This window comes from Manacus candei, unplaced genomic scaffold (genome assembly GCF_025592945.1).
Source record: "Manacus candei isolate 608988 ecotype Guabito, Panama unplaced genomic scaffold, ASM2559294v1 h1tg000033l, whole genome shotgun sequence".
NCBI lineage: Eukaryota > Metazoa > Chordata > Aves > Passeriformes > Pipridae > Manacus > Manacus candei.
Genome location: NW_026138081.1, coordinates 10,368,470 through 10,381,110, shown reverse-complemented (window position 1 = coordinate 10,381,110; position 12,641 = coordinate 10,368,470). Strand labels below are relative to the sequence as shown.

Sequence of the window (12,641 nt, the reverse complement as noted above, 5' to 3'; positions counted from 1 at the left end):
GTATCTGTGAGAGGTGGATGCCATTACTGTTCAAGACTGTATGCAGACAGAAAGATGTATAGCTATCCTATATGAAACTGAAAGCTGAGTGGGTTTTTCTTTGCTCATTTTTAGATTAAGTCGGGTTTAGTTAGTCCATGCATGGTCAGATGACAGCTATGTCTTTCTCAGCTGTTAAGCAAGGAATTCAGTGAAATCTCAAGGATGCTTGCAGCTTGGAAGAGGATATGACAGGAATAGTAGCAGAAAAAGAATGAATGTTGGAAAAGTACTGATTGTTTGTTTACCTTAAAAGTTAATACTTGGATTACTTAAAGGGAAGTGAAGTAAAAGAGGGAGGGGTGCATGTATGCAAATTAAACCTTTTTCTTCTCATATTATAGTTATGAGTGACAGATGCCAAGCTGGTTTTCATTAGGCCTTGTAGGCTACTTGCATTCTTCATCCATTCAGTGAAGGGGAAGGTTTGCAAGGCTTCAGAATTTCTGAAATAGCTCTGAGGTTCTGATTCTTCCACGTTGTTTTCCAGAAGTGACAGAGCATGTCTTTACTGTGACTGTAGTAAACCTTGGGTACTCCTTGGGTAATGTAAGGATCACTAGCTGAGGTAATGTAAGGATCACTAGGATAATTGCTTCAAGGATGAGAGAGACCTGTCTGTCTATCAAGTAATCGAAAAGTTAAAGGAATGCTCATGAAATTTAAAATGCAAACATTTTCTGCCTTATAACTGGGAAAACAAACTCCAGTGTTTCATTAGTCCCGATCAATGTCTGTAGCTCATCTCCATGAACTTTGATAGAGAGAAAGATTTCTGACTGTTCAATGACCCTCATTCTCAAGTGCTGTTGTGCTAATGAAACTCATAGGGGACTGTAGTAGGTGAAATACATCAGAAGTATCTTTTTCCTGTGGGTTATCTGTTTAAAACAGCAGGTTGCTACTCTAGCTGGCGCTTGGCAATTGTGAAGGTCACTTGGTAACATTTCTGGTGTTGTGCTATTATCTTCTAAATTTTAGCATCTGCTGTGCCGAATGATTCATGATAAATGAAAAGTAAATTGTTTGCAACCTTTATGGGACAGGAAAGGGTAGAGGTTATTAGTGTGTGGGTTTAAAAAAAAAACAACCACAAAAAACCCACCACAGTGAAAGAAATAGAAAGTTATGTGTCTCATGTTGCTGAAGTGACTAATTCTTGCAAAGCATGATGTGGGTTTAAGGTAGTATTTTAAAGTGTTTGTCTGGCATATGTGTATTCTGAAAGGGTTTGAGTCACATAGCTCTGCCTGTTGGGCCCTTGTGGTCCAGCTAAACATCTGAATGATGTCATGCATCAACAGCCTTTTATTATTCTGCCCATTTCTGAGTGGTATTTCATTTCTGTTTAATGTTCTTGAGTGAAGTGGTCCTCATGACAAGTAATTTACTACTGGGGATAAGTCCCTTGGATTCTTCATTGTAGTTCTCTATTGACATGCAGTTGCACAGGAGCTTGCAGCTATATAAAGAAATGCTACTTCAGGTTAAAATTAGCAAAGTGTGTTTCTTGATGGCATCCTTCAGGTATCACTCTGCACTTCATAATGTAATATGGATGACATGCTCTGCTTAAGAGAGAAAATCTACAGGTAATGAAATGCCAGGATAGATGGAATGCTTTTAACAGTAACAGGAAGGAAATTTCACACGGTGGGAAGCGTAATGCTCCTGCTCCTTGGAATCCATGTTTATAGGTAGGAAAAATTATTTAGTACACAGAGAACATGTAAATATGTGGGTTACAAGTATCTAGGAGGCTGAATCTCTTCCAGTAAGGGCCTTGGAGGCGAGAAGCAGAATGTCAGAGATGGCATACTGCAGCTCATGACTTTCTGAGGTCTTTGCACCTTTGTAGATTCTTGGTAAAACAAACAGATGCTCCCACTATCTAATGTTTTTGTACACACTTTTAGAGAGAGTGGGTCTTTTATTGTTGCTCCTTGATTTCTCCAGGCATTGCTGCACCCAGCCTTTTCTATTAATTTGTTCAATCTGTTTCAAATTAATTTCCACCAAATGCACTAGCTTTAAAAAATTTTTTTTTTAAAGGCTGAGTCCTGATTTTCTGCCCATAATTCTAATCTTCTAAGGTCCCCTCTATATTATTTCTTTTTCTACTGTTGAGTTTGTAGAGGAATATTTCCTATTTTGGTATCATTTGCAGCTCCTTTAACTTGATACTTATTCTTTCTTCCAGTTAATTAATGAAGTTACTTAATGGGACTGGATCAAATGCTGATCCCTATAATACTTACTAACTATCTCTACCCCCTGCAGCGTGACTTGCTGCCATTTCTCATTATCTTTTGTTTATGGTCATTCAGCTGACTTTTTTGATCTGTGTGTGCTGGTAACCTAGCCAATTTGAATTAGTTTTTGACTAGGATTTCATGGCAATCATAATGCCTTTTCAACTATACCTTCTGTTCAAAGACTCTAGATATGTAGAAACAGAGTAAATATTAAGCCTTTACTACACTGTGGTGGCATAATAGTAGTATACCCTCTTCTAGAAGGGAAGAAGTAATTTTGTCTAGTGGTGTAGACGTGGATAGAGTTAGGACAAGTATCTAGAGACCTCAGTTACAGTCACATTGATTATTGCAAGGTATTCATTTATGACTTTGGGATTTGGGAGAAGGAACTGTAAAATTGCTTCTTGATCCTTGAGTCTTTTTATGTTCAAATCAAATCCTCCTTCAGTATTTCTTTTTCAACAGTTGTTTCTATAAGTGCTCTCCTATTCCCTGGGTGCAGGTTGAGGTTTTTGGTGGGATTGCTGGTCTTTACTGCTGTGGGATCAGCATTGGGCTCCAGAGACTCAATCATGTTTTTAAAGGCCTCCTATTTCTTTGACCTATGCTGTGTTTCTGAAAACACAGCTTCTGTTTGTCTCGCTCTACTTCTTGCATACACCCATGGCACTAACACTCAGTTTGCACTTTGTTGCACCCTTTATTTTCTTTAAGTCCTAATTAGTGGACGCCCTGTGGAATTTCTCTTCCTTATGCCCCTGATTCTTGTGCTCATATCAAGTGTAATGTTTTTCAGGTGTAACTTATGAAGTTGTGCAGTTTAATACAGTAGCTGAAGGATAACTGTGCTTAATAATGTGCCTCTCCCCAGCACTTTGTTCAGTCAGATGTTTGAGAATCAGCTGGTTCAGGATTGAGGTATCTCTGCTTTTTCAAAATGAAAGGGGAACCTCTAAGATTGGGAAACTTTCATCCTCACTTGGAGACTGCCAAAGTAGGCATGGTACTCAGTTCCCAAAAAGCTGTAACATTTTCAGTCTCTCTTCTCTGGTTCATGTGGTTATGTTGAGGTCTTTTTGATGCCCCATTTTTTTGTCCTTAACTGTACCACTATCATGTTCTTCCTCAAACAAAACTGTAACAATTCTGTTTGAATTGAAAACTTTTGGATTGATCTTCCTAGTGATATTAATTTTAGTCTAGGCAGGCTTCAAATACTTGGAGACCATGTGGGTACCCAATCAGAACTGCTTCAGATGCTTCCATAATGGGAGTAGAAAAGAAGAGAAAATTGTGTTGTCTTTTATCAGTGTGTGGTGCCCTGTCTGACATCGAGCTGTTGTGCTGTACTCTTGCCTTTGCTGTGTCTGCCAGCAGAGCTCTGAGTTTAAACAATGGTCAGCAAATCCCTCTTCTAAAGCTGGATTAACTGTACTTTTTCCTTCCATGGAAACTGCTATTTGGGTAAGAGAGGAATCCAAAATTTTCATTTTCCCTCAAGACAGGCAAGTATATAAAGCCGAGCTGCTTTGCCATAGGAATTTGTGGAAGTGCTGGATAAAGAAGGAAAGTGTATCAAGTAAACTATGTCCAAGGCCATTTGAAATGTCCAAGGTCTGCCCTTGTCAAGGTGTATATGTGATGGGAATGCAGAAGTGAACCTGACCTGGAAGTGGAGAAAGAGATAAAATGGTATCCGACACAGACCTTCTAACAAGAGATATGCAAGGTATTAAGAGGCTATTAAAGACTATGCTACAGAATTCACTGATTTTAACCCCAAGTAAACAATCACATGCTCATGAGTTCTTAAAATACAGAAGTAAAAAATGAAGTGCATCTTTTGAAGTCAGAGCAAAATACTCTGATGCTTGTTCCAAATTTGTTAAAAACTGCTTCTGGTGATATCCTTCCACGCTTTCTCTGTGGAAAAAATCACACAGCCTTATACCCATCACTGTTAGGACTTCAGTTCTCTCCTTTTGCCTTTAATTCCGTTACTCATATTCCAGTTCTTTTACACAGTCCTGGATTTTTTTCTTCTTTGTCACTGTAATTTGTCCTATATTTTCACACTAGTTCAATATCCACTTGTACCTTGCGTCCTCCCACCATTTTTATATGGTAGGGTTAAAATTATAAAAGATGGTATTGTCATATTTTTGGTTGTCTTTTGTAATAATGAGGATTGCAGAAAGGTCTCTGCCTTCCACTGAAGGTCTTCTGTAGGCCATGAAATGGAGAGTTAGGTGCCTGTCCGTGGAGGGGGAGTCTTGGACCAAAAGGATGATTATTCTTTCCAGAGCCTTCTGATTCTGAGCTGAACAGTCTGCAACTGTAAATCATACCAAATATGTTTGTAGTTCTGGCTTTTCTAAAGCTATTGGTGCTATTTTCCTTGTACCATGGAAGAACTAAATGGATACTTAGCCGTGGTTTTAGCTGTCTTATTCCATGTTACAGGTACATGAAGAACTGCAGGGTGGTGGAAAAAAAACGATGGCTGTGAACTTATTACTACTAATTAAAAAAATTATAGTAAGAGTTTGTGTGTTAGGATGAAAGGGAAAAGATGCAATCAACAGGGTGGTGTGGAGTGGAAGAGTCTCTTTTATGTAGCTGGTTCTTGGTACTGGATAGAAAGAAAATTTGAAAAGACATCATGATGTTGACCATTGATGGAAGGATCTTTTGCAGGTGTTCATTGAGGAAACTTCATCCATATGTGAATGTGAGAAAATTCTGATATTGCTAGAATGCTGCCAGAGCCTGACAGAGCAGGAATGTGTTTGTGCCAAAAAAAGAAAAACATTTTTTTCAATAAGAACAATCATTCTACCTCCCCAGGAAGATCGTAGAGTTCCTATCACTGGAGGTTTTCAGGATGTGACTGGACAGGGTGATAATTAGTCTCATCCAGGCTCCCTTTTCCACAAAAGGTTGGACCAGGTGATCTTTTGAGATCCCTTCCAACTTGGACTATTGCATGATTCCTTGTTGAAGCAACAAGCTGTCGAAGGTTGAATTGCTACAAAATAGTGATAAGGGCTGGCATCTGTCATTATTTTTACTGAAGAGAGAAAGGATTAGCATGCCATCAGGACTTAAGCAGTTTTTCACTCTGCCCTAGATATCTGCTGTTTCTATTAAAGCAACAGCTACAGAGTCCAGTTTGGTAACTATTCTGTCTACTTAAGCTTCCTTTGCAATGTCAGTGTTTTTATGAGTCTGTGGCTGCTATATAGTAGCTCTGAGGATTGCAAATGACCTCATCAGCAAAATGAAGCTTTGTATATTAGGTTTTGCTTTATGGGCTATATTGTTTGGCCTTAAGAAGAGGTGTGGGGAGTGGTGGGGGAAGCAGAGCAACAACTTACTGTTTAAGCAACCCTGCCCCACCTCCCCCCCCCCCGCAAAAAAAAAAGGCAGAAATAACAGGATGATTATTGACTTCTGCTTTTTGGCCAGAAATGACATAACTGCTTTGCAAATTTTAGACATAAAATTACACAGATTGTAACTATTGTTTTAAGGGAGGTGGGGGCAACTCACCCTTCCTCGGGAGACATTTCATTTGTCAGATGAACAAGAAGGTATGGAGGATATTTGGAAGGAATCTGAAGAAACTGAGCATGCCATGCTAAATTTAAGGTGATGGCAGATGTTAAGTATGAGGCTTGTGTTTAGACTGACTTCCTGTTTGTAAAATCCGGAGGTTGTTTGTATACTTTGCTAGAAAACTGTTTAGTTACTGGATCCTGCTGCTATCCCATCTGGAGGGAAACAAACTGCAGACAGTGAAGATGATTTTTTGGTTGTTTATACCGTGGGCAGGTGAGAGAGTAGGAAACTTGTGTTGCGGTCACATGAGGTATCGGGAGAGGCCAGGAAAGTTGTGTGATGTCAGCTCAGCACCTGCCAATATCTCTGTCTAGCTTTTTTTTATTGTTACGTATGTATTGCATTGATAAAATATGTCAGGTTTTTGCCTCCTGCATAAGTGAAAAGATTTTTCAATATAGAGAGTTAGTAAAATGTCCCAGCCTGCAATGTGATGAAAAGCTTTAGGAAAAATATTTGCGTGGTTAAGCCCAGAAGTGCCTCTTTGTTCCTGCTCCAGAAGAATATGCAGAAGTGTAAGTAGATATATCCGCTTTGATTATTGGTCCAGTTGCCTGAACAGCAAACGCTGATTTCCGTCCTGTTCCTGGACCACTGACTAACTGGGATTGGAACGTGACACTGGAGGTTTATATGTGCGCTTGGTTAGTCTTCTGTCTCGCGCTCCCACCGGTTAATGAGAGCTCGAGGTAAAGAGAGTTAAGTCTTCTGCTAAGGTTTCTCACACCAAATACACCACTTCCGCTTGTCTTTGAGGGAGTTGGAGAAAACATGCTTCTCATCTTTATCCTTCCTGACCCTCTACTATTACAGATACAGTTACAGGGTAATGTCACTGGAGCTCTGAGCACTGGGAAATAATCATGGGACACCAAAGGTGAAATACTATCCACATTGAAACCATTGAGAAAATTCCTGCTGTCTGCAGGGGGTGCCACGTTTCATTCACCTTGTTTGTTTTACTGGGAAAGACTAGCCACCCAGGACTGGTTCTTCTGATACTGTTCATAGGTTGGAAGTAGTGTACTCTCTGAACCATCATGTGCATTACTAGTCCAAGTGCAAGACAAGGGTAAATCATGATTTATAAAATGCTTCACTGTAATGACTATAAGGTTAGTTTCCCTATAGGTCACAAATCACAAACCATTAAATTTGCAAAGGTCATAATTCGAAATAAATAGGCAAATTATGCTTACATATTAGTACAACAGATATCAACTAGTGCTATATGAGAGAGTGTCGGTATCCTAATGTATCCTTCAGCTTCCAACAGTTTCAGTAGCATAGTAAAAACACAAAACAGAGATGGTGGAATATAGCAACTTTAACGAGGTGGGAGGAACAGATTTAGTATGTGTGTGCATATATATAACCTGATATTAGTAGCAACTTTGAACTGATATTAGTAGCAACTTTAATCTGCTGTGTTTGACAATACAGCAGATTAAGTTACAGTCGGCAGACTGGGACAGCTGCACTAATTCTTTCTTTGCTGTTACAGAGCTTTTCCATGCTGCTGTTCCTATGGGGAAGGGCAATGAAGCTGGTGAAAGGATTAAAGAACAAGTCTTACGAGGAATGGCTGAGGGGGGTGGGAGCATTTAGCCTGGAGAAAAGGAGGCTTGGGGACCTTATCACTCTATAAACTACCTGACAGGAGGTGTTAGGGGAGTTGGGGTTGGGGTTGGTCTCTTCTCCTAGCTAACAAATGACAGGATGAGACGAAATGGCCTCCAGTTGTGCCGGAGATGTTTAAATTGGATATTAGGAAAAATTTCTTCGCTGAATGGGTTGTCAAGCACTGGAGAACAGGCTACCCAGGGAAGTGGCGGAGTCTCCATCCCTGGAGGTGTTTAAAAGGTGTGTGTAGGTGTGGCATTTAGGGACGTGGTTTAGTGGTGGACCCTGGCAGTGTTGCGTTAATAGTTGGACTTGGCAATCTTGGAGGTCTTTCCAGCCTCAGTGATTCTGTGATTATATTCAGTAGCTAAGATAATTTGCTTTTACTTCTTTTCCTCAACTCCCTCATTTATGCTTATCCAGAAATAAATTATTAAATGTATTACCCTAGTTTAAGAATGATTTGCCTTGATGTTTGATCCTTTCATGTCCATAAGCCTGGGCAGGATAGAGCCAGTCACTAGTACTTCCATTTTTGTCTTTTCCTAGGTGGTCTTGTGTATTTCAACAGAAAGGAATATTAGAGCTTTTCAGGTACCTGGGATAAGTGCTTTGGGGTACTGTTGAGGATAATGGTAGAAAATTGCTTTGGAAAAGGTGATTTAAACAGCAGCTACTTTGGAGACAATATACAGCTAGTTCTGCCTTTTTAAATAGTTGCAGGCAACAGCAGAGGATAGTTCGTCCTGAATGTCCTGTGCTGTCAGTTTGAAGAAACCTGTTTGATTTTTGTGGGAGGGTTGTGGTTATTCTGAATTTTCCTGCATTTCTGATAATCGGATATGTTGCATAGATGATGCACTGCTTTTCCTCAGGGATGTTTGTGTTGCTTTTTTTGCCTTCTGACCCTACATCACCCACTTGCTGTCTTTTTAAATCAGCCTGTTCATACCTGGTAAGTCCTCTGCAGATCTGACCACTCTACCCTCCTTTGTTTTTTTATTCACCTCATGTTCTTTTAGCCTCAATCCTTCGTTACACCAGATATTGACCGCTTTCCCTAGTATATGCAGTAATACTTGGAGATGTATATGTTCTACTAAACCTTTTAAAAATAACTTGTAGTGAATGTGAGGGGAAGAATAAAAGGTTATCACCCCCATGGCAGACTGTGAACAGAGGTCCCACAAAAATCTGGTTGGTGCAATTCAGCAGCTTGCAGATATGCTTGGAAAATGGTTTGTAGTAAGGCCTTGCAATCTGCAGTGTAGCAGTTGGGAGCAGGCAGCAGAGGCTGGCAGAAACCTCCTCAACCAGTTTTGTTGCAGAAGAACCATAATGTAATTCTTCCTCAAGGAAGAAATGCATCCCCTTTAAACTTAAATCTTAGCTTTTGTTTCACAAATGGATGTCTTCACTGGAGGGAATTCAGCTGTTGAGAGAGTTGCAGAAGTGTTACATATGATTTTGAAGATACTGCTTTTCTCAATTAGCATGGTAAATAAGGACATTCTGGGGAATTTTTTTTTTCTTTTTTGCTTAGGTTGATACAGTTCATGGTTCATCACAGATACACTAGATGTATGAGTAAGGTAAATGAAATCAAAAAGCCTGCAGATAGTTCAGGATGTATATGACTACCACTTGGGGCACATATCTCTCTGTAATTCTTTCCTTATGATCTGTTGTTTAATCAGAGAGCTTTAGGTCTGTTTGAATTGCAGAAAGAAGGAAACATGCAAAAATATCCAGTCAGACTAGCCTGAGGGGGTTGATGATTGATAGAGTAATCATTTGTTTAACAAAGGATTCTACTCCACAGAGTTATCCCTTCTCTTGTAGTGTCAGAACCAAGTGTAGCAGCAGCAGTGCAGTGCTCTAGAAGAGTGAGTTTGTAGAATAGAAAGGGTGTTCTGATACCTGACATTCCTTGAATTTGTTTGTGACTCGTTCTGAGTTGTTTTTCAGCTGACTCCTAAGTTTCTTCTTGGCGGATTGCTCTTTGCTGTCACCTTCAAACACCCCAGTCCAGGAAACTGCGCGTAGTAATAGATCTCTGATTTCAACAGTATGAGGAGGGTGAACATGTTCCTTTTTAGTAGAGGATGTGTTCATACATATAGTGTGTACATGGAGAAGAACTGTGATGTCACGTTGTATTTAATGTTTACCCTAAAACAGATGGATCTCTTAAAAATATCTTCTTTCTTTCTTTTTTTCTTCCTTTACAGGTGTTACGAGTAGCAGTGAATGCTCCTGTGGACGTAATCATTTTACATGTGCTGTCAGTGCTTTTGGTGAATGCACGTGTATCCCTGCTCAGTGGCAATGTGATGGAGACAATGACTGTGGGGACCACAGTGATGAAGATGGCTGCAGTAAGAATACCATCTTTGACTTGGATTTGGGAAAATAGAATGTCTTTTTCTCTTCTGGTGCTTCTCTGTTTTACAGGCAAATCATGCCATTTGTATGACTGATGTTTTGGGTTGTAGGTGACCTACTTTTGACTGACTTCAGTACTCAGAGTCCAACAGAGCACCAGCATAAAGCACAGCAAAACACCCACTCTGGCTTTTGCAGCTGGTTTTTAGATGGCTGTTGGACATGAATATTTTAGAGGGAGAAGAGGAACAGAGAGAAGTACTTTTTTTTTCCCACCCTTGCAAAAGCACTGTCTGTGAACTAAATTATACAGTTTTGCTGTAAATATGAATGGAAAATAAACAGTGTGAAGAAGCGTTTGGAGAGTGTCTGCCCTCCTAAGTAAAATTCTAGTTTATGTCCTGGCTGCCCTATAAAGGGAGGGAAAGGTAAACACTGTCATAATATTCATTGGTCTTGGGATCTGCTGAGAGAAGTTACCTTGCAGCTACTGCGTATCTGCATAGTGTTGACATCTCTGTAGCTGAGCCCAGCTAGGTGAGAATTGATGTATAATGTCAGTTTGAGTGGGTTTAGCATGATACAGATTAATAGAGAAAGCCTCTTTCCCTGGAGTCACAAGTAAGTTGCTTTCTTACCTCATCTCTTTGGATTGCACAGACGGTGGCAGAATTGAAGGGTGGAAAAAAAGGCCCGTTTTCATGGAACTCCTTTCCTGAAAGGAAACCCTAGAGCTGAAGATTTAAGGCTCCTGTCAAGGAACATGAATGAGGAGGAATTTATCTTCTCTGATGGATCTTTCTTTAACCTTCCCTGGTTTCTGCTGTTGATTAGTTGTATGGAAAGGAGCTTTCCTCATCTTTGAAATGCTGTTTTAGAGAACCTCTTCTTCCTTAAGTCTGGGAGGTATCAACCTAACTTTGTGAAAATATGTTTCCTTCTCACTTCTTGTTTCTTCAAATTTTGCAAATATTGAGCAGTGTGGAAGACCTTGAGTGAAAAACAGGGTTTTGATAAATTGGCTACCTGCAAATTGAGATGATCAGTGTTTGGTTTAAAGATGATTAGTGAAAGGGTTGTTGGGCAAGGAAGTGACTTTAACTGGAGAAATCAAAAAAGGGGATGAAAACCCTGCATGTTTACATCCAGTAAAGAAAAGGGCCAATATGAAAACTTGCTATGCTCGAAAAAGAGGAAATGAGGATCTGGAAATTGAAGAAATAAAATTAAAGTCTCAAAAGAACAGGACGGAGGAGGCTCTGTACAATTGCACAGGCTAAAAAAGGAGAATCTGAGCAGGAATAAGGGGTTTGGGGAGGTAAGGAATATCCAATAGCTAAACTGGTTTTACTGGCTTATTATTAAGCACAGAGGAAGATTCCTTTTTGTTTGTTTGTTTGTTTGTTTGTTTGCTGGGGAGGTGGGGAAGCAGGGGGATGATGGTGGGATTGTTTTGGGTTTTTTTGGTGGGCTCAGTAATGATTTAGACGGGTGATACTTGTTGGTATGATCTTCTTTGTAATTCAACAACATTATACTTTGAGCCTGGAAAGTTTTAAGCCAAGTAGGCAGGGTAGGTAGGACTAGGGGGCGGGAGAGATAAGATCTTCCATAGGAACTAGCAGGAGGTGGTTCAAAGCTAACAAGTTGTTTGTTCATACAACGTATGCTTAAGCTGCAAATCTCCTTGCCACAAAACACTGATTCTGAAATTTCAAACATTCTCAGGTAGCAGTCTCATAAGTTAATGGATGTATAATCCACTGAGGACTGTTAAAGATGAATATGCCACCTCTTGTTTGGAATTCTTTGTATTACAAATAGAGGCAGATTTTGTGTTCTGAGGAACAAAAAAGGCAACAAAAAAAGCTTCTATTGACAGCAAAAGGAGGGCTAAGGAGAGTCTCCGTCTTTTAGTGGATGCAGAGGGTAGAATAGTGTCAGAAAACTGATGAAAAGGCTGAGTTACTTAATGCCTTCTTTGCCCTAGTCTTTAATGCCAAAACCACTTGTCCTTAGGATACGCAGCTCCTAGAGCTGGAAGTTAGTGACAGGAACCTGACCGAAACCCTCATAGGCCAGAAGGCAATGGTTAGTGACCTGCTATGCCAATTAAACACCTACAAGTCTATGGACCCAGATGGGATGCACCCAAGAGTGCTGAGGGAGGTGGCAGAAGAACTTGCCAAGCCAATTTCAATCATTTGCCAGTAGTCCTGGTTAACTGGAGAAGTTGCATTTGACTGGAAATAGCAAATGTAACACTCATCTACAAGAAGGGTCGAGGATGATTCAGGGAGTTACAGGCCTGTCAGCCTGACCTCAATGCTGGGGAAGGTCATGGAGCAGATCATCCTGAGTGCCATCACACAACACGTGCAGGACAACCAAGGGATCAGGCCCAGCCAACATGGGTTTACAAAAGGCAGGTCCTGCTTGACCAACCTGCTCTACTTCTATGACAAAGTGACCTGTGTCATGGATGAGGGAAAGGCTGTGGATGTTGTCTACGTAGACATCAGTAAAGCCTTTGACACCATCTCCCACAGCATTCTCCTGGAGGAAGTGGTTGCTTACAGTTTGGATGGGTGCACAGTTCTCTGGGTAGAAATCCAACTGGATGGCCAGGCCCAGAGAGTGGTAGTGACTGGAGTTAAATCCACCTAGTGACCGGTCACCAGTGGCGTTCCCTGGGGCTCAGTATTGGGGTCAGTC

The 12,641-nt window shown here is 40.5% G+C and overlaps 1 protein-coding gene across 6 annotated transcripts in view; it reads left to right on the top strand.

Moving 5' to 3' along the window:
• Positions 1 to 12,641, top strand: part of LRP4 (LDL receptor related protein 4) — a 97,047-nt gene that overhangs the window by 43,215 nt on the left and 41,191 nt on the right. For all 6 annotated transcript variants that reach the window (XM_051791895.1, XM_051791894.1, XM_051791896.1 and 3 more), the window contains one exon: positions 9,773 to 9,919. In XM_051791895.1, the coding sequence (XP_051647855.1) occupies positions 9,773 to 9,919 (147 nt within the window). The remainder of the gene's footprint in view (positions 1 to 9,772; positions 9,920 to 12,641) is intronic.